A 26,808-nucleotide genomic window follows, 5' to 3' on the forward strand; every position below is an offset into this window, starting at 1 on the left:
GGGGGGTTCTGTTACAGGGGCCTAAACGGACTAAGACAGCATGAGACGTCCTCTGAAAGCACATCTAAGAACACTTGGCAACATCGGCTGCCTCTGGGGAAGGCAACGGGACACACGACAGGATGGAGGAAGGGAGACTTCCCGCTTTGTAACCTTTTGTGTCTTTTGAATTTGGGACCTCAAGAACATATTATCTTTTCAGACAAAAATAAACGATAATTTTTAAAGTTCCAGCTACAGGGGCATCCGGGTGGCACATTCCAACCCCTCCAAAACACTTTCCAGAGTCCTGTAATCCTGACTATCCTACACAGCATCCATATACCTTCTAACATTGCACCTACCTGAACCATACATAACTGATCCTGTAACCGAATTATTTAAAAAACAAAACAAAGACACTGAAGAAGTAATGCAGTGGACCCTGACCCTGCACCGTGAAAAATCCACATATAACTTTTTTTTCCAAAATTTATTTATTTTGAGAAAGAGAGGGAGGGACAGGCAGAGAGAGAGAGAGAGAGAGAGAGAGAAATCCGAGCAGGCTCCACACTGGTACAGAGCCAGACACGGGGTTCAATTTCACAACCATGAGATCACGACCTGAGCTGAAATCAAGAGTTGGACGCTTAACCAACTGAACCACCCAGGTGCCCCTGGCATGGGAACCACCACATATAACTTTTGAGCCAAACTTAACCCCTAAGGGCCTACTATTGACCAGAAGCCTTACCAATAACACACAGTCTATTCGCACGTATTTGTATGCTATATGTATTATATCCTATAGAAAGTCAGCTAAAGAAAAGACTATGCCATTAAAGAAAATCTTAAGAGGGGCGCCTGGGTGGCGCAGTCGGTTAAGCGACCGACATCAGCCAGGTCACGATCTCGCGGTCTGTGAGTTCGAGCCCCGTGTCAGGCTCTGGGCTGATGGCTCGGAGCCTGGAGCCTGTTTCCGATTCTGTGTCTCCCTCTCTCTCTGCCCCTCCCCCGTTCATGCTCTGTCTCTCTCTGTCCCAAAAATAAATAAATAAAAAAGTTGAAAAAAAAAATTTAAAAAAAAAAAAAAAAGAAAATCGTAAGAAAGAGAAAACAGATTTACAGTACAGGGCTACATTTATCAGAAAAAAATCCACATACACGTGGACCCGCAGAGTTCAAATCTGTGCTGTTCAAGGGTCAACCGTAATTTCTGCTGAAGGACACAGTGACAGTCACAAGGTGATGCAGAGTATCTAATAAAATGAAAGTCTGATCCCGGCCTTTATGATAAAAATCTTTCAATCACATTAGGGCAAAATCGAAACTGCTTTCTTTTTTACAAGACCCCTCAATTCTACCAAGCCCCCGCCCCTCACCTCCAGTTCCACACACCGGGCCTCCCCTCTGCCCCTCCCCTACTGGGGCCAGCCCCTCCTATTCCCTAGGGCTCAGGAGGCCACTTAAGCATCTCTCCTTCTTCAGTTGCCTCCAGAAAGGGCTACTGGCTGAGGGCCACAGGGGTGGGAAGGGGACTTCCATGACATAGCCTTTGGTACCTTCTGGGATTTGAACCATGAGAATGAGTTCCCTTTCAAAACATAAGTGCCACTTCTTCCCAGGAAATCTGTGACTCACCCTGTCCCGCTCTGCCTCAGACCCTGAGACGCTGCTGCTGTGTTCATGCTCCACTGCACTCATGTGTTGGTTTACAGACAGATTATAAGCTCTTCCAGGGCAAGAGACGTTATCTAGTTCCTCATTATATCCTGAGATGTAAATGGATAAATTTAGCTTACAGGGGCGCCTGGGTGGCTCAGTCGGTCAAGCTCAGACTTCAGCTGAGGTCACGATCTCGCGGTCGGTGGGTTCGAGCCCCGCGTCGGGCTCTGTGCTGACAGCTCGGAGCCTGGAGCCTGCTTCGGATTCTGTGTCTCCCCCTCTACCCCTCCCCCGCTCATGCTCTGCCTCTCTCTCTCTCTCAAAAAACTAAAAAATAAACATTTACAAAATTAATAATAGCTTATAAATAACGAAAGGTCATCTGGTCCAGTCACAAGGACGACACATATTAATTACAAATGTGTTCCCATATACCATACCCTCACGGGGGGATACTCGGATGCCCACAAACCAAAAAATAATAAGCACGGTTTTGTTTCTTGTTTTTGCTGCTATTATTTAGTATTTAGAAATATATAAAATCGGCCATGCAAGCAATTTTAAATATTTTATTAAGAAAAAATAAACAGCATATTATTTAAACTCTACTCTTAAATTAATCTTGATTTTATTTCAGACTTTTGCTTCACAAGTAATTTTAACACAGTGAAAAGTTAAAAACTATTGAAGAATCTTAATAGGATTTTGCAACCATGCCTGGAAACTCGAACAAAATCTGATTACTCTAGTGCCAAAAATAATTTATAGTAAGCAAGAATTAGATTAGTCCTAAAGGCCTTACAGTGTCTTAAAAAAAAAAAGGCAGACATCAATTTTTGGCTGCAAAAAATGGGCTGCACTTCAAAAACGCACATATGGATCCAAGAAATTCCAGGAGTGAGCAATCTAAAAACCATCTAAATTCAGAGTCTTCTCTGCAGAGATTCATCGTAGTGCTGAATAATTCATACACTAGGTAATCCCATCTCTGACTCTGCCAATGAGGCGGCACCTGCTAGCTCAGGGCCTGCTCAATGTCAAGGCTCTACAGGTCACACATCAAACACCAGCACCGAGGGGCAGGGACAATACCAGCACAAAGGGGCAGAGGTACAATGCCACCAACGAAGCCTCCAGGACCATCCCACACACACACCTGCACGATGCCGCTTATTCACTTTACAACTTTTCACACTTTCTAAGATTCCTAATATGCTTTTTCGTATAAACTAGGGTGAATTAAGAAAACGGAATGACATCAAAGAGAATAAATGCGTGAGAACAGCAAAGGATCTTCGAGAAAGAGCAGTAATTAACAAAACTAACGATGAAGGCACAGTAATTCAAACCACGAAGCACCAGCAAAAATATGGCAAACTTTTAGAGGGTATGAAATAGACAAAAAGAACTAACGAATTCTTCGCATCGCTATTCCTTAAGAAGTTCATCCTTCCCCCAGTGCTCCGAGGTGCCAGTTCTGCACAAATCAAACACATGTCCGCATACGCACCCTTCTTCTTCTTCGATTATTAGGATCTGCTCTTTGCCGTTTTAAGTTTTAGAATCAGCTCATCAAAATCTCTCCACCTTATCCCCCCAGCCCCCATAAAAAGCTGTTGTGATTTTTAACTGGAATCACCTTCTCTGTAGGTCCATTTGGGAAGAACGGACATTTTTACGGTAGTCTTCTTCATCTCTAAACATGGTATCTCTCTCCATTTAGTTAAGTCTTTTTCAATGCCTTTCAGAAGACACTAAAAACTGCGCTGTACCGTAGCTTACCCAAGTGAAAAGAAAACGTGTGTGACAGCAAATGACGAAGTCTCTCTATGCCCTTTTTCCTCTAAGTCTTATTTCAACACGAGCAGTGGCACTCAGTGAGAAACTCCTCACGGAGTAAGGAAACAGATTCATTTTCTTTTTTTTTAAATTCAAGTTAGATAACATACAGTGTAGTCTTGGCTTCAGGAGTAGAACCCAGTGATTCAACTCTTACAAAGGACACCCCGTGCTCATCCCAACAAGTGCCCGCCTTAATGCCCGTCACCCCTTTAACCCATCCTCCCACCCACCCACACCAACCCCCAGTTTGTTCTCTGTAGTTACGAGTCTCTTATGGTTTGCCTCCCTCTCTGTTTTTATCTTTTCTTTCCCTTCCGCTATGTCATCTGTTGTGTTTTTCAAATTCCACACATGAGTGAAATCACAGGATATCTGCCCTCCTCTGACTGACTTATTTCGCTCACATAATACGCTCTAGTTCCATCCACGTTGTTGTAAATGGCAAGATTTCATTCTTTCTGACTACCAAGGAGTGTTCCATTGTATAGATACACCACATCTTCTTTATCCACCCACCAGTTGATGGACATTTGGGCTCTTTCCATGCTTCGACTATTGTCAATAGTGCTGTTATAAATACTGGAGTGCATGTGCCCCTTCAAATCAGCACTCCTGTGTTCTCTGGATAAATATCTAGTAGTGCCACTGCTGGGTCGGAGGGTAGTTTTATTTTCAATTTTTTGAGGAACCGCCATACTGTTCTCCAGAGTGGCTGTACTAGTTTGCATCCCACCAGCAGTGCAAAAGGGTTCCTCTTTCTCCTCATCCTCGCCAACATCTGTTGTTTCCTGAGTCATTAATTTTAGCCATCCTGACAGGTGTGAGGTGGTATTCCATTGTGGTTTTGATCTGTATTTATTTCCCTGATGATGAGTGATGTTGAGCATCTTTACATGTGTCTGTTAGCCATCCGGATGTCGTCTTTGGAAAAGTATCTATTCGTGTCTTCTGCCAATCTCTGCGCTACATTATTTGGTTTTTGGGTGTTGAGCTTGGTCATTTCTTTATCGATTTTGGATACTAACCCTCGACCCGATAGGTCATTTGCAAATATCTTCTCCCATTCTGTCGGCTGCCTGTTAGTTTTGTTGATTGTGAAGGAAAACGGTTTCGTACTCTGCTGATGCTATAATTGTCTTCAGTTTGACGTCTCCCACCAAGCCACAGCTTCTTTAACTTTCTAAGGATCTCAGAAGCAGTAATAAGTACCCACTTCCTATAACATGCAACTAATCCATGCTATCACATGAAACCGTAAACTAAGTGAAACTTCCAAGGCCCAATCCAACTGTATCCAGAAACTAGAAATTGAACATTATTGCCAAAATATATAAATAGTTCACAAAAAGGAAATAGCAATAATCCTTACTCTTTAAACACATAAAAATACACATACCCTTGATCATTAAAGAAAGGCAGATTGGGGGTGCCTGGGAGGCTCGGTCGGTTAAGCGACCCTTGACCTCGGCTCAGGTCATGATCTCATGGTTTGTGAGATCAAACCAAGCGTCAGGCTCTGCTGACAGAGTGGAGACTGGTTGGGATTCTTGCTCTCCCTCTCTCTCTCTGCCCCTCTCCCACTCGTGCCCACACTCTCTCGCAAAATAAATAAATAAACTTAAAAAAAAAAGGCAAATTAAAACCATAAGGACCACAACATACATCCATAGATTTTTTTCTTTTTAATTCACCATCCAAAGGCAGAGAGACAGGCCTCCTAAGCCTGGGGTTGAGGGAGAGGGGAAATACTTATTTGTCACCGTTATCCTATTTTCATACTGAAAATTGGTGAAGGAAAGGAATTAAGTGTTTACCCTTATTTAATCATAGAGTAAAAACTGCATATAACTTAAAAGATGAAGGAGAGTTCTTCTTTACAGAAAAATTCCAGTTAATAAATACAAAAGAAAGGATCAAATTAAAAATATCACCACTTTGTAATTTCTTATGAAACAGGTGATTCAGACCAGTCATCAATGGAGGCTAAAACACACTCAAACCTCAAATCAATCTTAGCACGATAACTGATACAAAACCACAGTTTCTGCATCCTGATGTAGCACAATATCAAGTATATGGAATCACTTACACAGTACCCTTACCAAAACTGTTTAAGTTGCATCAAGCTTTTAAATCTGACTTCCAGTTTACAAAACACACACACACACACACACACACACACACACACACACACAGTTACAAGATATGAGAAGCAATCAGGTAAATCCAGAAGGTGGAACATTCTACAGAAAAACACACCCAGTTTGTTGAAAAATTTAATAGCACAGGGGGAAAAAAATGTGGCAGGGGCTGGAGAGTGAATATGTCTATTATAAAGACATTTAAAGGGCATCTGGGTGGGTCAGTAGCTTAAGCATCTGACTCTTGGTTTCGCTCAGGTCATGATCTCCCAGTTCATGAGATCCAGCTGTCAGTGCAGAGCCTGCTTGGGATTCCCTCTCTCTCCACCCTTGCCCCGCTCATGCTCTCTCTCCCCCTCTCTCTAAAAATAAATAAATAAAGACATTTAAGAAACGTAACTGGGGTGCTGGAGTGGCTCAATGGGTTGAGCATCTGACTCTTAATTTCGGCTCAGGTCATGATCTCGCAGTTTTTGTGAGTTCAAACACAGAGCCTGCTTGGGATTCTCTGCCTCCCCCTCTCCCTGCCCCTCCCCCTTTCAAGCTGTCTCTGTCTCTTCAAAGAAATAAACTTAAAAAAAAGTTTTTTTCTCTCTCTCAAAAATAAACAAAAAAATTTTTTTTAATTTTAATGGCTGCAGGGTATCTACAGAAAATATTTAATCAGTTTTCTGTTTGTGGATGTTGTTTTTAGGCTTCTGTCATAACAAATAATGCTGCATACATCATTTCCCCTGTGTACAAATACATCTCTAGTATAAATTCTGCAAAGTAGCATTGCTGGGTCAGAGTGTTCGTGTTTATAATTTTGACCGATCTTGCCAAACTGTTCCATGGAACTTGTGTCCATTTACACTCCTACAAGCAGGGCAAGAAGGTCTGTTTCCCCACCCTTTTGTCAATTTAATGCAATTTGAGACTCTTTGACCTGTGCCAATTTGACAGATGAAAACCAAGATCTCCTTTTTAACTTTATTATAAAAACTGATAGGCATATAATAACGTAGAGTGACTAGAATACTGAATACCCACATAGTCAATACCTACACAGGTTTAGTGTGACAGGCAGAACAGCAGCCCCCTAAAGATGTTCTAGTCCCTGGGATCTGTGAATGTTATGTCACAGCATATATCAATACCTCATTCCTTTTTATTTCTCAGTGATAGTCCGTTGCATGAATGTGCCATGTTTGGCTTATCCATTCATAATTAATACCATTCTGATTGTTTCTGTATTTGCTGCACCCACTTTTTTCAAAGCATTTTAAAGAAAAATAAGGACATTTTCTTCTATAACCATAATACCATTATCAGACCCAACAAAATTAACAATAAATCCTCCTACCGAGTCCATATGGACATTTCTACAGTTGGCTTTATAATGTCTGTTAGAATTAGGAACTAAATAAGTTGCATTCGTTGCTTCTGGTAGTTACATTTCTTTCTTTCTAATTTTTTTTTAATGTTTATTTTTGAGAGAGAGAGGGATATAGAGTGCATGCTCACGCACAAGCGGGGGAGGGACAGAGAGAAAGGGACACACAGAATCTGAAGCCGGCTCCGGGCTCTGAGCTGTCAGCACAGAGCACAACGAGGGGCTTGAACCCACAAACCGTGAGATCACGACCTGAGCTGAAGTCGATGCTTAACCAACTGCGCCACCCAGGCGCCCCCCTCAAACCACTTTATTTAAAAAAAACTTCTTTTGGGGCGCCTGGGTGGCGCAGTCGGTTAAGCGTCCGACTTCAGCCAGGTCACGATCTTGCGGTCCGTGAGTTCGAGCCCCGCGTCGAGCTCTGGGCTGATGGCTCGGAGCCTGGAGCCTGTTTCTGATTCTGTGTCTCCCTCTCTCTCTGCCCCTCCCCCGTTCATGCTCTGTCTCTCTCTGTCCCAAAAATAAATAAACGTTGGGAAAAAAAAAAAATTAAAAAAATTAAAAAATAAAAAATAAATAAAAATAAAAAAAACTTCTTTTAACGTTTATTTATTTTGAGAGAGAAAGAGAGAGAGACAGACACAAGAGAGTGAGCAGGGGAGGGGCAGAGAGAGGGTTGTTGGGGTTTTTTTTTCATTTTTTTGTTTTTTTCAAGTTTATTTTCTGTAGCCATTTGAGTGAATAAGACAGTTGCATATAAGCACACGTTTACAAAATACATTTTACTTAACTGTAGGGAAAAAAAAGCAAGGGATAGGAGCAAAAAAAGAAAAAGCAAGGCATGTACAGGATGCTGGCACTTGTGTTTAAACAATGTTGTAGACCTACATGAGACATATATGCTTAAATAACCTTGTATTATTCGAGAAGATTCAAAAGAAACTGCTATGAGGAACCACCTCCAGGGAAGGGAGGTGGCTGGGTGGAAGAAAGGAAAGAGAAAAACTTATTTCCAACTTTCCATACCTTTTGGATTTTCTTTTTTATTTTTATTTTTTTTTTCAACGTTTATTTTATTTTTGGGACAGAGAGAGACAGAGCATGAACGGGGGAGGAGCAGAGAGAGAGGGAGACACAGAATTGGAAACAGGCTCCAGGCTCCGAGCCATCAGCCCAGAGGCCGACGCGGGGCTCGAACCCACGGACCGCGAGATCGTGACCTGGCCGAAGCCGGACGCCCAACCGACTGCGCCACCCAGGCGCCCCACCTTTTGGATTTTCTACGGGTACGTGTATGACAGAGGATGGACAGACAGAACATTAAAAACTTCCTTTTTTGAATCGGCATACCACACAAGTTTACATGAATTTTCAATCTCCGAGTAACCTCTTACCTGCTGGTTGGTGCAGGGAAAGAAAACGAGAGGAGCTGATTCCAGAACGGGTCATTCTCAGAGACGGATTCCGTGCCCGATAACTTTTTTAAGTACTCATTTTTAGGAAGATCACCGATTCTGCTGCTGTTCGATCCCATCTTCCAATCTGGTAGATAACTTGTCCTTAAGCCTTCATTTCCGCAAGACAATCTACAAAGAATGAAAGGAAATTTCAAACTTGCTCAACATTAATCATACTTTTCCCATCCTTGACCTAAATGAAAAAAAAAAAAAAAAAAAAAACCAACCCGGAAAATTACTTAAGGAAATCACACTTCTCTTTATTTTTAAATATATTAGACACCAGATACAAAGTCACAAAGGAGAGAAAGGGGCTAAAATTAAAATCTGTCTTAGCTAACACACACACAAAAGTCCAACTCCATGCTTTAGATCTTCAAATGAGCATAGCTCTGCCTAGGAAACGTCTCAAAGCAAATCCCTAACAATGATAACTTCTTACCAATTGTCTGAAAATGAAGCTACTTTTATTTTTTAATGTTCATTTATATTTGAGAGGGAGAGAGAGAGAGAGAGCACAAGGGAGGCGCAGAGAGAGAGGGAGACACAGAATCCAAAGCAAGCTCCAGGTTCTGAGCTGTCAGCACAGAGCCCGATGCGGGGCTCGAACCCATGAGCCATGAAATCATGACCCCAACTGAAGTCGGATGCTTAAGTGCCTGAGTCACCCAGATGCCCCCGAAAATGAAGGCCTTTTACAACAAATGATGGTGATAAAGAGATAGAGAGTGCATATCTTGAACGTGCTCAGAAGGGGGGCAAGTAGCCGAAGGGACGGCCATCAGCTACCTATGCTCAGGGGAGAAGGAACCTGAACTGAGTTATGTGCTGAAAGAGAACGGACTCCCCGTTCCAAAGCTGACACTTAGTGTCCCTCTCGTTGTGCTGTCATGCATATCAGCATTAGCTGGCAGGCTTCTTCCCCTAAACCGTGAGGCACTTGGTTTTTCTGAAAATAAGAACTGATTCACCTTCCTCTCCCCAGTGTCTAGACTAGCATGTAACAGGTATGCCCTGAGCAGTACACTGAAGGAAAGCTTAGGAGAATAAATGATCAGCATCTGCAACATCTGTTGTGCTTGAGGTTTTTTTGTTTGTTTTTCTTTTTGTTCTTTTGACAGGGCAAACCATTTATTCTGGCTTCTTCTGGTGGTCCTCAGGGTCATCAGGGCACACTGAGCCCCACACAGCACCGCGGCAGGCCTGGGACACAGCAAGGCACAGAGGCGAGTCCAGCATCAGGTGACACTGACGGCCAGGGACGTCTGAGCACCAGGAGGCGGCCAGGCACTGGCCAGGGGCGTGGGGACCCCCGAGGGACAAGCAGTTCCAGTGTGTACTGAGGGGGAACAAACTGACCCCAACGCGGGCCTTACGGCAGTTCCTCGGGACATTCACAGCACAGGGGTGAAAACGCCCCTCAGCGCATCCGTGAGCAGCAGGCCAGCCTCACAGCCCCACGGCAGCCCCCCCATTCCTCATGCGCCCGTCAAAGGGGCTCCCCCAGGGCAGGTGTCCACCAACCACACTAGGGTCCAGCCCCCTTGTTCCGGGAAAGGCCAGAAGCTGGTAATGGCCTCAGGGCCCAGCTGTTGCCGAGGCCACCCTAGGCCCTGCGGGGATGTGCAGACAGGGTGGGTGCAGATGGGGCCAGGGAAGGGACTTCTGCAGGAAAGGGCTCTTCTCTTCCCAAAGCCCCGGCCCCTCCAGCCAGGTGTGGACAAGTGAGGGTGGTGCTGTAGGGCCCAGCTGTGCCCCAGGCAGCCCAGGGAGACGACGGTGAAGGCAGAAGGTTTAGATAAAGCATGAATTGCTGTCTTCATCAAACCACACTTGACAGAGTTCTAGATCATGCTCTATCTCAATTTGTTCAGGAAAGCCTCTCACTGACAATATAAAATGGTGGTAAGATGAATAATAATTACACTATGCTAAAATTACCATCGCAATGAAAGGAAACCATGTCCAAAGGGAAAACTCCGGTTGGATGAGAACCTCCATTGGTAGCAACTTACTTTCTTACGTCTGTCCCTCCTTACTCCACAGAGACACTGAAGCCAACATCAGAATTTGGAAGCATGCCTTCCACATTCTCTTTGGAACTTTGCGACTGGACTAAGCTAAATTACCTAAATGGATGAGGCTCCCCCAGTGCACAGACAGCCGGTCTTCTGAACAGGAGGGAGAAATACTAATCTGGCTTCCTGTCCCTGGCCCTGAATTCAACACCACCTAGCATTTTCTTCTTCCCTACCCAGGGGACAGGGACCCCAAAACCAGCTGGCTCCAACTAAGCCTCCATATCAAGCCAGCTAATCGTACGTCTAGATTGTGGTTTAATTTTTTATTTTTATTTTTAAAAAATCCGGAAGCTTCACAAATCTACATGTCACCCTTGCACAGGGGCCACACTAATCTTCTCCGTATCGTTCCAATTTTAGTATGTGCGCTGCCCAAGCCAGCACTGTGGTTTAATATCTTAAATGAGGAATTAGTAAGCCCAATTAGAAAATGCTATAAAAATATTCTGAAATATATAAATGCCTTACTTGTCACACCCAATTCCAAAGCTATTTTACACATTTTAAGTCATTTAAAATGAAGTGTTTTAATATAACCTTACAATGGGGTACATTACACTAATGAAAATGAATTAACTAGAGCTACAATTACCAACACGGACAAAATACACACTAAAGAAAATGCTACAGAATAACAGACATGGTGTGATTTCACTTATATGATTTTAAAACATGCGAACAATATCATGGATATGTTCATACCTACTACAAATTATTAAAATATACATGGAAAAAATACACAGCAAATTCAGAAGAATGCTTTTACAGAATGTTATCAGGAGAGGAACAGAGGAGCTTTAGTGGTATCAATAAACACTTTCTCAAACAGAAAAGGGGAAAGGAACAGAGGGAAAGGGACGGGGGCACCTAGCTGGCTTGGTCAGTTAAGCGTCCGACTTTGGCTCAGGTCATGATCTCATGGTTAGTGGGTTCGAGCCCCGCATCAGGCTCCGTGCCGACAGCTCAGAGCCTGGAGCCTGCCTCGGATTCTGTGTCTCACTCTCTCTCTCTCTCTGCCCCTCCCCCGCTCACGTTCTGTCTCTCCAAAACAAATAAACGTTAAAAAAATAATAAAAAAATAAAATTATAGAAAGGGGATGAAGCACATGTGCCAAATATTTAGACTTGCTGAAAATGGACAGTATGTACAGGGGTCTGGCCTATTACCCTCTGTTCCTGCCATAAATATAGAGTGAGAGTTGTTTTAAAAGAATGGTTTCTCAATCACTCAGCAGCAATACTGGAAGGTAAATGATAGGGAAGCAATGTCTCTAAAATATTAATAAAAAATAATTTTAGGGGTGCCTGGGTGGATCAGTTGGTTGAGCATCCGACCTGGCTCAGGTCATGATCTCACGATTTGTGAGTTCGAGCCCCACATGAAGCTTGCCGTAGTCAGCACAGAGCTGGCTTCAGATCCTCTGTCCTCTCTCTCTGCCCCTCCCTTGCTCACGCTCTCTCAAAAATAAATAAAAACATTTAAGAAAATAATAATAACAATTTTAACTACAATTCTTTGGCTAGCCAAGCTACCAGTTAAGTATAAAGGTAGAATAAAGGCATTTTTAGACTTGCTGCAACTCAAAAAAGCCTCCCATGGCCCCATCTTCTGGAAGGTGCTGGAAGATGTACCCTTTCAAGGTGAGTGAATAAACCAAGAAAAATGAAGACAAGGAATTCAAGAAACAAAGCCTGCAACACAAGACAGGAGTAAGAGACGCCCAGGAGAAGACACGTGCAGCAGGCTGGGACACGAGTCGAGACGGCCCCATGACCTCCGGGGGGAAGCAAGCCAGAGAGCGACAGGTCACCTGACCTGTCTGACCTTATTCTGTGGCGCGTTACCAATATTGTAGGAGAATCTGGTAGGAACGAAGGACAGCTACACAGAAAACAGATGATTTTTTAATTACGCTCTGTGAAAAAAACAAAAATTGTTTAAGGGTCATGTAATCATAGTACATGACTCAATTCTACAGTTATCGATATTTATGTAATCATCACAATAGAAAAAGCAGACATTTAACCAAAAATTGCGAGGGAACTATATTGGGAAGAGGCTTAAAAAAGAATCAGTAGTGGTGGTTTAAGAGTGTGAAATTCTCATCTTCCATAATAGGCAGGAAGTCAGCGGAAAATACGTAATTACTAAATCGGCAAATAACAGTGAAAGTATGTTAGTTATAAATCAGGAAATAAATAACCAGAAACAACAGCTAAGAGACTGGAGTGCAGCCCTCTCTGGAGTGGAGAGGGTGGTCATGCAGTCTTTTTGTTTTGTGTCCATCAGATTATCTGAGTTTTTTTAACTATGTCTATGTATTACTTTGATTTTAAAAATTAAATATGTTTAAGCTCCTTCACCTACTCATAGTTAAATTTTTAACACATATGGGAAACACAAAGTTACCATCATAACGAAATTCGTAGTGACCAAAACTGTAAATTATTCTTTACGGAGGCAAACAATTAGCAAACTTTAAGAAATCTATTTGTCTGATATAGTTTTATGTCATTATATTATTAAAGTTATCTCCCAAAATCTAAATTTCAGATTTCCACCATTATGTGTTTACTGACAAGCAATAGTCACAGCTTGGTCAGAAAAGAGGAACTGAATTCAAACCCACAGTAGGGATAAACACATAGATCAATGAAACAAAACAGAAAATCCAGAAAGGGACTCACTAGAATACAACCAGCTGATTTTTGTCAACAATGCAAAAGCAATTCAATAGAGCAAAGACCGTTCTTTGAACAAATGGTGCTGGAATCCAGAGGCCACTAACAAAAAACCCTTGCATCTTAAAAGTTAACTCAAAATAGGGGCACCTGGCTGGCTCAGTCAGTAGAGCCTGCGACTCTTGATCTCAGTGTCATGAGCTCAAGCCCCACACTGGACACAGAGCTCATTTAAATAAATAAATAAATAAACAAACAAACAACTCAAAATAAATCACACACCTAAACATAAAACAAAAGTCTATAAAACCCTTTTTAGGTGAGAACAAGGGAGAAAATCTTTGTGACCTGGGGTTAGGAGGGGCTTATTAGACATAACACAAAAGCACAGCCCATAAAAAAACAAAGGTGACAAATTAAGCTTCACAAAAATTAAAAACTTTTGGTCAGTGCAAGACCCTGCAAAGAGAATGAAAAAAAAAAAAAAAGCCACAGACTTAGAGAAAATATTTGTTAAGTCACAGAGCCAACAAAGGACTTGTACCCAGAACACAGAAGGAACTCTCTGAACTCAACAATGAGAAAACAGTCCAATCAGAAAATATGCAGAAGATTTTAACACATCACCAAAGAAGATACGCAAATGACAAACACATGAAAAGATATTCCATCATTATTAGCCAGTAAGGAACTACAAATTAAGAGCACAATGATATACTGCTAGTACACATCTACTGGAATCGCTAAGGTAAAAAACAAACAAACAAACAAACAAACACTGAGAGTACCAAAGCTGTCAAGGATGCAGAGCAAGTGGCACTCTCATACAGTGCCGGTCGGAACGTAACATGGAACAGCAACTCTGGCAAACGGTTACGCGGTTTCTTATCAAGTTAAACACAGACATACCATTTGACCCGGCAGTTGCATTCCTGGACTACGTATGATCCCAGAGAAATGAAAACTTAGGTTCACACAAAAAAACTACCCAAATGTTCTTTCAACGCGTGAATGAATAAGCGAACTGAGGTCCCTCCGTATAATGGAATAAAAAGAAGGAACCCTTTGATATATCCGTGAACTTGCACAGGTCTCCAGGGCATTGTGATAAGGGAGCAAAGCCCATCCCCAAAAGTTACAGACTCAAAATAAGAGCCACACTGCATTTAGTGATTCTAGTTTATATAAAAGTGAGTGAACAACGGGGATGATAAAAGGAATGGAAGAGAGGAATGAGGATGAGGTACTTTGTTATCGCAAGGTACTTGCGCTACCTGTGAAATGGTAGGGTGTGGTCTGAAAGTGCACTCGGGTTAGCTGTGTGTATCGCAAACACAAGGGCAACCACTAAACAAAAGTTTTAAAAAGCGCAATGGACATGCTAAGAAAGGAGAGAGAAGGGATTCACGTAAGTACTCCATCAGCACCACAAAAGGCAGAGCAAGAGAAGACCAAAAAAGGAACAAAAACAAGGGCAGTGAATAGAAAAGAGGAACAAACACTGGTAGACATTAATCCAACTTTATCAATAATCACCCTGAACATCAATGGCCTAAATCTGCCAATTAAAAGAGATTGTCAAAGTGGATCAAAAAATAAGACCCAACCAAATGTGTCTACAAGAAACACTTTATAGGGGCGCCTGGGTGGCGCAGTCGGTTAAGCGTCCGACTTCAGCCAGGTCACGATCTCGCGGTCCGGGAGTTCGAGCCCCGCATCGGGCTCTGGGCTGATGGCTCGGAGCCTGGAGCCTGTTTCCGATTCTGTGTCTCCCTCTCTCTCTGCCCCTCCCCCGTTCATGCTCTGTCTCTCTCTGTCCCAAAATAAATAAACGTTGAAAAAAAAAATTATAAAAAAAAAAAAAAAAAAAAAAAAAAAAAAAAAACACTTTATATTTTGTTTAATATTTTGTTGTTGTTGTTGTTGTTGTTGTTGTTGTTTTAGGGGGGAGAAAAGGTGTGCACGCACATGAACGGGGGAGGGGCAGAGAGAAGGGGGGACAGAGGACCCAAAGCAGGCTCTGTGCTGAGCCACCAGGCACCCCAAGAAACCCACTTTAAATATACGAGACACATACAGATTAAAAGTAAAGAGATGGAGAGAGATGTATCACTTAACACTAATCAAAAGAAAGCAGGAGAAGCTGTATTAAGCTTAGACACAGTCGACTTCAGAGCAAGGAAACTTATCACAGATTAAAAAAAAAGAAAACAAGAGAGCATTACATAATGATAAAGGAGTCAACTGTCCAAGAAGACCTAATCTTAATGTGGACCGCCTAGCACAACAGCGTCAGAATACAGGAGGCAAAAACTACCAGAACTGCAAGGAGAGGTAAACCACGATTATGAAGGAAGACCTGAGCACACCTCTCTCGGAAATGCTCAGACCCAGCGGGGAATAAAATCAGTGAGGCCCTGACGGATCTATACACCACCATCAATCAACCGGATCTGACATCTACGGCCTACTTCATCCAACAACAGCGGAATACACATTGCCCTCCAGTTCACACTGAATAGTCACCAAAACAGACCACGTTCTGGGCCTTAAAACATCCTAACTAATTTAAAAGAAGCGCTTTTGAGCGCTCAAAACCAAGAAGCTTGAGAATAAAGAAATGACTGAGATGACCACATGCGGCAATATTGTGACAAATGCAGAATACACGACATTCGTTGTAAAGAACCACCACCCTGTGCATGGGGTTGGGGGCTTCTCTCAACTGAAGGGATATTGTAACAACCAAACGTATGCATGAATCTTCAACGAACCCAGATTTGTAAAGAGAAAAAAACCATTATAAAAGACAATCTTGAGACCCAACTGGATATGGACTGAATAGAAGATATCATATGGACATACGTGAGATAATGATAGTGTAAGTAGAAAAATGACCTAATTCTTAGGAGATGTGTGCTTGAACATTTAGTGGTAAAGAGTAATCTTATCTGCAACTTAACTTTCAAACGGTTTCAGAACAAAATACAGACAAAGCAAACATGGCAAGCTATTAACAATTATTAAATCCGGACGGAAGGAACAGGCGTTAATGTGTTGTACTGTTCTTTCTACTTTTCTGTATGCTTGTAATTTGTTATTGAAAAAGAGTTTTGGCGAACAAAAAGGTTACGCACCGTGACTCTATTTATGTAACACTCAAGATGACAAAACTAGTGGGGAAGCACAGATCGGTGGCCTGCCAGGGCGTGGAGGGGGCAGAAGGTGACCATCAAAGGGCCGCCTGAGGAAGTTCATTTGTGGGAATGGAAAAATTCTGTATCTTGACTGCGGTGGTGGTGGTGATGGCCGCACGAATCTATGCATGTGATAAAATTTCACAGAGCTACACACACACAAGGGAAAAAGAACGTAAAGCCTGAAGAACCCAAGTGCGGTCCACCGTCTATTATTTTGGGTCAATATGAACTTCCTGGAATGGATAATGTACAATCCTTATATTAACACTGAGGAAAGCTGAGGGAAAGGTACTTGGGATTTCTCCACATTATTTTCGCAACTTATGAGTCTATAATCATTACAAAATAAAGGGTTTTTTTTTTTTTTAATCGGGTAAAAAAAAAAAAAAGCCAAACCCTTTCAAAGTCTAATCCACGTGCCCAAGAAAGGTGCCAGCAAGTCTTACAGGTACTTTCTATCACAACCACTTGGTTTATTTTTCCATATTACGTTACTTCATCACCTATAACATCACATGATGAGATATTAAGAGCTCACAATTATTTTTCTTGGTGGCTTGGAACCCTCTTTTATTACACAGACTACTTTCCCCAGATAAATTATTTCAAGTCTTACTCAAAACCAAACTTTTTCAATAAAAGCAAAAGGAGTCATGCATTTGGGTCCGTCAGGGAGTTCCTGTTAACTTTATAATTCTGAGGAATACACAGCAGATTTCATCCTCAACTACCTACTTCTTTTTTATCAAAGCTTTCCAATTCTAATAACAGAATTATAATACTCTAATAATTAATCATCCCTGAGACTCCTGAATATGTCTCAATGAAACATTTAAAAATGCCACTTTGGCATTTTGATGATTTTGAGCCACAGGCATGTGAAAACTAACAAATGCAGGACGAAGCTGTCTATCTGCCTCAAGACCGTTCCTCCAAAAGAACTTCATTATTATAAATCCCTCCCCTGAGAGTTTCACCAACCGGGTAACTCATCACAGGGAAGACCAGAAGTGGACACCACACCAGACACACCGTCCCAAACTAACGCACCTCTCGTCTGTTCTTCTAAGGGCTCATTCCTCTTTCCTAGAAACCATTTACGAGCCCCTAAGAGACCCACACCTCCCCTCCCCTGTCCCCCCTAAGACGGTATTTGAGTCTGAAATCTACGCCACCTCAGAGAAGTGCTCATATTTCCCTCGGTATCTCCCATGTATACGTGAGGTACACACGTTAATAAACTTCTACTTGCTTTCTCCTGCTAACCTGTCTTCCGTGACAAGGGTCTATGAACTCAGATGGGTGGAGGGGGGACTTCTTTTCCTCCCGTGTACCGCTTAGCTGCCCTCTTCAGAGGCTGCCAGCCTGCACCCCGCTCACCTCTGCACCTGTTCTCCACAGCACGGCCACCACCGTCTCATCAAACTTTCTGATCCCTGCCAACTGCTGAGACAGAAAAGTTTTTCAGTATGATTTTAGTTTGCATTTCTTTTGCTGTGAAAGAGGCCATCGCCTGTTGTTCTCCTTTGCCTATTTTTTATTGATTTATAGCAAATAAATTTTATTTTCAAAGCTGCGAGGATAGGCCACAAAGTATTAAAGTCAGTTCAATCCAGGACCACTATGAAACCCTTCTAAAACAACAATATGAATCAAGCCTATAAGCTTCTCAGGAGAGACTGGACAGAATATTCAAAAAAAAAAGCTTAATTGTCAGTAATGCCACGGCCATACTCAGAATGTCACAGGAGACCAGAAGTTGTGAGGCATCCCCGGAAACTGGAAAACAGCCGGAGATGGACTGAGAAGGGAAGCGGCATCCCAAGGCAGGCAGAAGACCCTCTGATCAAGGGCAGCAAGAGTATAAACAGCAACTCCAGTCTGGAAGCAGAAGGCCAGAAAAATGCCGGAGCCCGGGGACAACTGACCGGGATGACTCGGGACACCCAGCCTGTCACCTTTGCCTTCACTCCCCCAGGGAGCAACAGTAAGTACTATCTGCCGAGAACAGTGAAGGCGGCGCCCAAGGCCAGGCCTCAGGCAGCTGGAAGGCCCAGGAGGGACAAGGGCAGCCAAGCAAGACAACTAGCCACTGGAGATTCTTGCCAGAAAGTTCCACCTGCTCCCAACCCTCACAGAAAGCAAAGTAGAAAACTGAGGCCCAATGGTCTCTCCTCTGCCACGATTCATGCCAGGAATTCCAAACACAAACACATACACACACACCACCTGAACTGAACACAATTTATTTGGAACTTTATCAGTGAGACCCTTATCAGTGAAACCCAGAATAAAACGGAACTTGAAAAACCCACTATCCAATCACCTCAGCTCCTAAGGGCCCTGTTGCTTTTCCCTCTGGCTGGGCACCAGGCTTCCTGGGCTGTCGGCCCTGCCTTCTCTCAATCTGTCAGGAACGGAGCCTATCTCCTGGTTTCACTCGTGGCTTCTACTCCCAACCTCTGACCCGAGTGCCAGTTCTGTCTGTATCCCTAAAATACTTACAGTTGTTTTTAACTCAAGAATATATAACTGTATATATAATCAGTAATTTTGTGGATAACCATGCTCCTTACCTAAGCCTAGACTAGAAATGAAACGTGTGCTGGGGCACCTGGGTGGTTAAGTGTCCGACTTCGGCCCAGGTCCCAATCTCGTGGTTAGTGAGTTTGAGCCCCACATCAGGATCCATGCTGACAGCTCAGAGCCTGGAGCCTGCTTCGGATTCTGTGTCTCCCTCTCTCTCTGCCCCTCCCCCGCTTGTGCTCTGTCTCGCTCTGTCTCTCAAAAATAAATAAATGTAAAAAATAAACAAATAAATAAAGTGTGCTATCACTAATGCTTTCAGTAATAAACCTTTTAAAGGACCCGTCGTTAATGCTGTGTAGTCAAGAACTTGAGCTTCACACATAAAAACGGATGCCATCCTCCCTCCCCAGATCAGTTTCCTCTCTCAACTTCCCACTACCCCCATAAAGTTCCCACTATGTAAAAACTACCTTGAAACTTTCTGTAGTATCTATGACCTGTCTCCTGAGGTCGATTACTTCTGAGAGGCATGAATCAGGCTTTACCTTTCTTCCCCATTTCCAATCAACCTGCAGCACACTGCTGAAGAGAAATTTCTCAAAAAAATAATAAACCCCAACACCAAAAAACAACCTGTTGAAACAGCCAAGGCCCCACAAACAATAAATATATAAAAACACTTTCAGTATAAATTAGTAATAAAATATGCTAATTATAACAACACGGTATCATTTCGACCCATCGTATTAGTAAAGGTTAAAAAAAAAACAAACCTTGATAGCAGCACGAGGCAATACGAAACAGGCACCCTTTTAGTGTGTAGATATCTGGCAGTATCTATCAAAATTTTAAGGGCGTATACTCTCTGTGAAAACGATTTCATGAGTTTCACACCTGAAACTCATGGATTGTATGCCAACTATACTTCAATAAAAATAAAAATTAAAAAAACTCCTGTGGGTTCTTCTGCGGCATCCACAATTCTATGTATCATCTTTTCTCTCTTTTAATGTTTTATTTTATTTTATTTTTGCAAGAGAGAGTGCAAGCAGGCAAAGGGCAGAGGGAGGGAGACAGAAGATCCCAAGTGGGCTCTGCGCGGACAGCAACGAGCCCAACGTGGGGCTCAAATTCCCCAACAGTGAGATGGCGACCTGAGCTGAAGTCGGACGCTCAACCCGTCCGACTGAGCCACCCAGGCGCCCCAACATCATCTTTTTCCAGGTAAGCTTCACACTTAGCATGGAGCCCGACACAGGGCTCGATCCCACAACCCTGGGATCATGACCTGAGCCGAAATCAACAGTTGGATGCACAACCTACTGAGCCAACCAGGCGCCCCGCCTGTACTTTGTTATGACACTTATCTATAGGCTGAGGTTACAGACTACTTATATCCAAATTAGTATGAACGTTTTGAAAATGCAGATGCCTGGGCCCTCCTCCGACATTGTGAACCTGGGGGGGGGGGGGGGGAGGGGCATGCATTTGCATTTTAATCACATGCTCCTCGGGTGTCTGATGTACTTAAATAAGTTTGGGAATCACTGGTTTGGAGGGTACTTGGAAATAAAGTTGGAACACGAGCTTTCCGACTGTGGAGGGTCTGGAATGCCAGTACCGTACTCTGTGTTTCAGGTAATGAACAATCACTGAATGTTATTGGGCTGGTGCGTGAAGTGACGGGAGTGGTAATTTCACTCACATTAAAGATCTATTACATCTCACCTTTTTTTTTGGCTAGGCACACTCCCCCAGGTCCCTTCCTGAGTGCTTTGCATGCTGCTTCATCCTGCTTCGTCCTCAGAAAACTTTATGAGTCGGAAGCACTGTTTTTCCCATTATGCGGTGGTGTAAAACGGAGATTCACCCTCGCTCAGCACAGACTTAGTAAGGGTCTGTCTCATACTAGAACCTTTGGTTTTAATCGCAGTCCTGGCTTGAATGACCTGTTGAGGATTAATATGGTGGTGGCCTGTGCAGGGTGAATCCAGGCGAAGAGGCGGGAAGCAAACAAATTTGGATACTGTTACACTCGATCATGTGGCATTACAGAAGCTGACCTAGCATGGGGGGGGGGGGGGGGGGCAGCAGGAGCTGCTTCGTAAAATTTTATGATTTTATGAGCCTGGGTGGCTCAGTTGGTTGAGCATCTGACTCTTGATTTTGGCCCAGGTCATGATCCCAGGGTTGTGGGATCAAGCCCCACGCTGGGTTCAGAGCTAAGCATGGAGCCTGCTTGGGATTCTCTCTCCCCCTCTGCCCCTCTCCCCACTCATGCACTCTCCTAGCTAAAAAAAAAAAAAAAAAAAAAGATGGGGTGGGGGGCGGGGGGGGGGTGGTGTGGAGCAGGGTGCCTGGATGGCTCAGTCGGTAAGTTTCTAGTTTTTGGTTTCAGCTCAGGTCACGATCTCATGGTTGGTTTGTGAGTTCGAGCCCTGAGTCAGGCTCTGCACCGACAGTACAAAACCTGCTTGGGATTCTCTCTCTCCCTTCTCTCTGTGCCTCCCTCTGCTCAAGCGGGCATGTGTAAGCACACACACTCTCTCTCTCAAAATAGGGAAATAAACTTTAAAAAAAAACAAACAAACCAAAGTAGAGGCAAGTGTTCTTGTCAATAGCTAGCATGCCCATCTACACCTCTGTTCATGCCATTCACGCCTGCCTTCGACCACCACCCCCGATCCCCAGCCCCTTTGACCCTAACCACAGAATGAGCCCTCCCTTTCCTCTGTAATCCTAAAACACACTATCTTCACTATCGTTTGGAATTTAACTATCCTTCCGGTAATACCTGGTTTTGCTGTCTGACTCTCATACTGCTATTTAACTTCTCGGGCCAATTATTTCCCCGAGTCAATTTTACCACCATGGTCAAAAATGATACTTTGAACAAGAAATGATATGCTCAATATTCTGTTTTTAATTCATGAAATATTTGATATATACGTAAAATTATGTCTCCTCTTTTATGCGTACTGACTCGTGGTCTCCTGATTTCATGTGCCTTAAATGGAAAGTAAACGTTAGTGGATCTGAAAAATCCATAACCAAATTCTGTCCTAACACCCTCAAAATATGTAAATGACACCACAGTGTACTTTATCCCAACTTAAGCTGAAAATCCATTAATCATAAGCTATATTCCAGAATCACCTGCTTCCTGAGAAAGGAAAAAAAAACTACACATGTCCCCTCATTTGTATGAGACTTTTTAAAAGAAACATGTTTTGTTTTGGGTTTTTTTTTTTTTTGAGAGAGAGGGAGCAGGGAAGAGGAGGAGAGGAAGAGAGAGAATCTTAAGCAGGCTCTGTGCTAGCTCAGCATGGAGCCCAACTCACGGCTTGATCTCACACCCCATGATCTAGGCAGAAATCAAGAGTCGGACGCTTAACAGACTAAGCTACCCAGGCGCCCCTGTACTCAAGACTTTAAGACAAAACCTCACGGTTGAAACAGGAGACGAGAGAAATAGTGGACAATAGTCACTGGCCAAAGGACATGTTAAACACACAGATGCCTTTGGTCCACCAAGTAATGGAACATTCTCCAAAAGGTCACTATGTTCCAAGTGCTATATTAAGTACAGTGGGGTATTCCACTCCTGTGAAATGAGAGTAACGAGAATAAAAAGATTAAGCTCACAAAGATCAGAAGAGGTGTGGAAGATGGAAAGGTGACAGAGGGGTACTAACTGAACCAGCAGAGCTGAGGAAGCCCCAGTGTAAAATGATTAGACTCGTGAGGAATGCCTCCGACACAAAATAAAGAAACGAAAATCAACCAAAGAAAGGAATTGGAACACAGATGATTCTAAGAAGAAATTAAAAACTAAAATAGCCTCAGAGAGAGTAAACAGTAACAATAATGAACGCAAATATTTACTTAGCACCTGCTATATCCCTAGGCACTATTCAGTTTTTTTAAGCTTATTTTGAGAGAGTGAATGAGTGAACAGAGGAGGAGCAGAGAGAGAGGGAGAGACACAACCCCAAGCAGACTCCGTGCCATCAGCACAGAGCCCAACGTGGGGCTCGAACTCACGAACCATGAGAATATGCCCTGAGCTGAAATCAAGAGTATGAGGCTTACCCAACCGAGCCACCCAGGTGTTTCCCCCCGTCCCCCAGGCACTATTCAAAGTGCTTTCTACATATTAACTCACCTGTTCCTCACCACAGCCTAAGGTGGTATTTCTACATTCTCGTCACATAGATCATGGGTTAGCAAATTACGACCCAAGGAGCCAGGTCCAGCCTGCTGCCTGAAGAATGATTTTTACATTTTTAAATGAATGAAAAAAAAAACCAAAAGAATATGTTGTGACATGTGGACGTTATGAGAGTTCTAGTGGAACACTGCAACACTCACTTGTTCACATGTTGCCTGTAGCTGTTTTTGTGACAACAGCAGAACTGTATAGTTACTACCCAGACCGCATGTGACACCTTCATCCCCTTATACTGCTGCTGCCCACACTACAAATCTCAATAACACAGTTAGAAGTCAGCACTGCAAGTACCCTGCATATTGTGACACTCACTACCACTGGATATACGTCATGTCAAAACAAGAAAAGAAGAAAGCAGACTTTGACGTCATGCTTTTATAGCAGAGCAGAGATCGTTTTTTTAAACCTGATGAGATGGGGAAGCATCACGTCTGTTGGGTAACAGCATCACGCTTGCACTGGAACGCCACGTAGGAAGACATTACCAGCTACGCACAGCCTCACATGCCCTACCACGGAGCGCTCCCGGTTCACGGAAGCGACGATCAGGAGAGTCAGCAAATTTAAACACAACATTTCAGGGGTGCCCGGATGGCTCAGCTGGTTAAGCGTCCAACTCTTGATTTCAGCCCGGGGTCATTCTCATGGTTCATGAGATGAGCCCCACGTCCGGCTCTGTGCTCACAGTGCACAGCCTGCTTGGGATTTTCTCTCTCCCTCTCTTTCTGCCCCGCCCCCACTTGCACACGCATGTGACCTTGTGCACACTCTCCTCTCTCAAAATAAACTTAAAAAAACAAATAAAAATACAAAATACAGCATTTCATCACAGCAGGGTGCTTTCCCAACAATAAAGAATGAAAACAAGGCTGTAACCAAAGTCTCTGGATGGTTCATGTATTAACCAAACAAGAAAAGTCACTGACCAATCATGAGATGAACTAAATCGTGTGTGAGTGCAGCAGCCAAAGAAATGTGTCCAGGAAAAATAAACATCTTTCAGACCCTCCATTGAAAATAACTGTTCAATAGCCAAATTATGGAAAGAGCCTAAATGTCCATCAACTGATGAATGGATAAAGAAATTGTGGTTTATATACACAATGGAATACTACGTGGCAATGAGAAAAAATGAAATATGGCCTTTTGTAGCAACGTGGATGGAACTGGAGAGTGTGATGTTAAGTGAAATAAGCCATACAGAGAAAGACAGATACCATATGGTTTCACTCTTATGTGGATCCTGAGAAACTTAACGGGAACCCATGGGGGAGGGGAAGGAAAAAAAAAAAAAAAAGAGGTTAGAGTGGGAGAGAGCCAAAGCATAAGAGACTGTTAAAAACTGAGAACAAACTGAGGGTTGATGGGGGGTGGGAGGGAGGAGAGGGTGGGTGATGGGTATTGAGGAGGGCACCTTTTGGGATGAGCACTGGGTGTTGTATGGAAACCAATTTGACAATAAATTTCATATATTAAAAAAAAAAAAAAAGAAAAGAACTGCTCAGAGAACAGTCTGAATGGAACCACTACACCTATGATTATTTTCCAAAAAAGTGGAGGAAAATACTAATTCGGTACAACCTGAAGTGGGATCTGCTAACATGCATAATAACTGATGGTGGTAAAAAAAACCATCAGAAAAGGCTTAGATGGACAAATTTACAAACCTTGTAAAAATGCAAGGTGTTTATAACCTATTCAATATTTAAACACACACACACACACACACACACACACACACACACACACACACCACACAATGGGGCGCCTGGGTGGCTCAGTTGGTTAAGGATCTGACTCTTGGTTTTGGCTCAGGTCATGATCTCATGGTTTGCGAGTCTGAGACCCGCATCGGGCTCTGCGCTGGCAGCACGCAGCCTACTTGGGATCCTCTCTCTCCCTCTGCTCTGCCCCACTGCTTGTACACTCATACACTCTCGCTCTCTCAAAACAACTTTAAAAAAAAAAAAACAATAGCAACAACCTACTCATTAGTCATTGTATGATCAATGAGCAGGAGCACTGCATCAAATATTTGAATCTAACGTGTTATTAAACCAGTTACGACCGTTAACTTCATTACCTTCATGAACTTAACCCCCATCGGTTCCATAAAAATTCTGTCTGAAACAGAAGCTGAATATCCTGATGTGTCCTACCACACAGTACCATGACTTAGCAGGGGTATGTTTTTAGGGAAATTTCTCGAGCTCAGAACTGAGAATGAAATTTTTCTGAAGAACCATCCCCCTGAGCCACTGTTACTGAACACTGAACACTGAATGGCTTTGAAAATTCATTTTTGCTGATTTGGTAATATTTCTCAATGAATTCAATCTAAAATTAGGAGGCCAATAGCACTTCCATGCAAAACCTATACTGAGATAGTCATTTCAAGGACAACTGACACTGAATCTTAAGTCATGTCAAACTGCGTTACACACTTTCTAGGCTGTAAAAAAATTAAAATGAGATGGGATCTCCAATCCCAAACAAATATGCAGCAGATATATTTTCCAAAATAAAACTACAGTTCCAGCATTTTTCAGACCTCAATATAAGTATAAAAGTACTTTCCAGGGACACCTGGGTGGCTCGCTCAGTGGAGCATGCAACCCTTGATCTTGGGGTTGTGAGTTCAAGCCCCATGCTGGGTGTAGAGACTGCTTAAAAATAAAATCTTAAAAAAAAAAAAAAAGAAAAAAGAAAAAAAAAGTACTTTCCACATTTCAAAAACCATTTAACTGTGCAACAAGAAGCTTCTACCTAACCTTCCATCATAAGTGATTAGCGGGCAATGCGATGATTTGCTAAAAGGTAAGTATCAAAAAAACAATCTAGCAGAATTCAACAGATGCCTTCCAAGCAATAAATACGCTCCACTAAAATCATACGTTCATGGGTTGATATCTGTGTTTGGAGGCACCATGGAAAAAGATACTTTCAGGGGCACCTGGGTGGCTCAGTCGGTTAAGCGTCCAACTCTTGATCTCACCTCAGGTCATGATCTCATGGTTCAGTTCGTGAGACTGAGCCCTGCTTCAGGGCTCTGCGCTGACAGGCTCAGAGCCTGCCTGGGATTCTCTCCCTCTCTCTCTGCCCCTACCCCCACTCTCTCTCTCTCTCTCTCTCTCTCAAAATAAATAAACTTTACACGAAATACTTTCAAAGATGAAATACAAAAAACCTCATTAAAAACCCATGTTAGGGGGGCACCTGGGTGGCTCACTCTGTTAAGTGTTTGACTTCAGCTCAGGTCATGATCTCACAGTTTATAGGTTCGAGCCCCAGATCAGGCTCTGTGCTGACAGCGCAGAGCCTGGAGCCTGCTTTGGATCCCGTGTCTCCTTCTCTCTCTGCCTCTCTCCCACTTACACTCTGTGTCTCTTTCTCTCCCAAAAATAAATAAACATTAAAAAAAAAAAAACCCACGTTAGGGACACCTGGGTGGCTCAGTCAGTTGAGCATCCGACTTAGGCTCAGGTCATGATCTCGCAGTTGGTGAGTTCAAGCCCCGTGTCAGGCTCTGTGCTGACGGCTCAGAGCCTGGAACCTGCTTCGGATTCTGTGTCTCCCCTCCTCTCTGCCCCTCCCCAACTTGTGCATGAGCGCTCACTTGCGCTCTC

General features: G+C 43.1%; 1 protein-coding gene and 1 non-coding gene across 5 annotated transcripts in view; both read right to left on the bottom strand.

The window, feature by feature from the left end:
• Positions 1 to 26,808, bottom strand: part of DYM (dymeclin) — a 359,762-nt gene that overhangs the window by 321,949 nt on the left and 11,005 nt on the right. For all 4 annotated transcript variants that reach the window (XM_043558777.1, XM_043558775.1, XM_043558776.1 and 1 more), the window contains exon 2: positions 8,397 to 8,588. In XM_043558777.1, the coding sequence (XP_043414712.1) occupies positions 8,397 to 8,536 (140 nt within the window). In that variant the 5' untranslated portion in view covers positions 8,537 to 8,588. The remainder of the gene's footprint in view (positions 1 to 8,396; positions 8,589 to 26,808) is intronic.
• On the bottom strand, positions 10,818 to 10,924 carry LOC122471120. Its single transcript, XR_006294128.1, has one exon. It is a non-coding gene; the product is annotated as a U6 spliceosomal RNA (small nuclear RNA).

Source organism: Prionailurus bengalensis, chromosome D3 (genome assembly GCF_016509475.1).
Source record: "Prionailurus bengalensis isolate Pbe53 chromosome D3, Fcat_Pben_1.1_paternal_pri, whole genome shotgun sequence".
In the NCBI taxonomy this organism is placed as follows: Eukaryota; Metazoa; Chordata; class Mammalia; order Carnivora; family Felidae; genus Prionailurus; species Prionailurus bengalensis.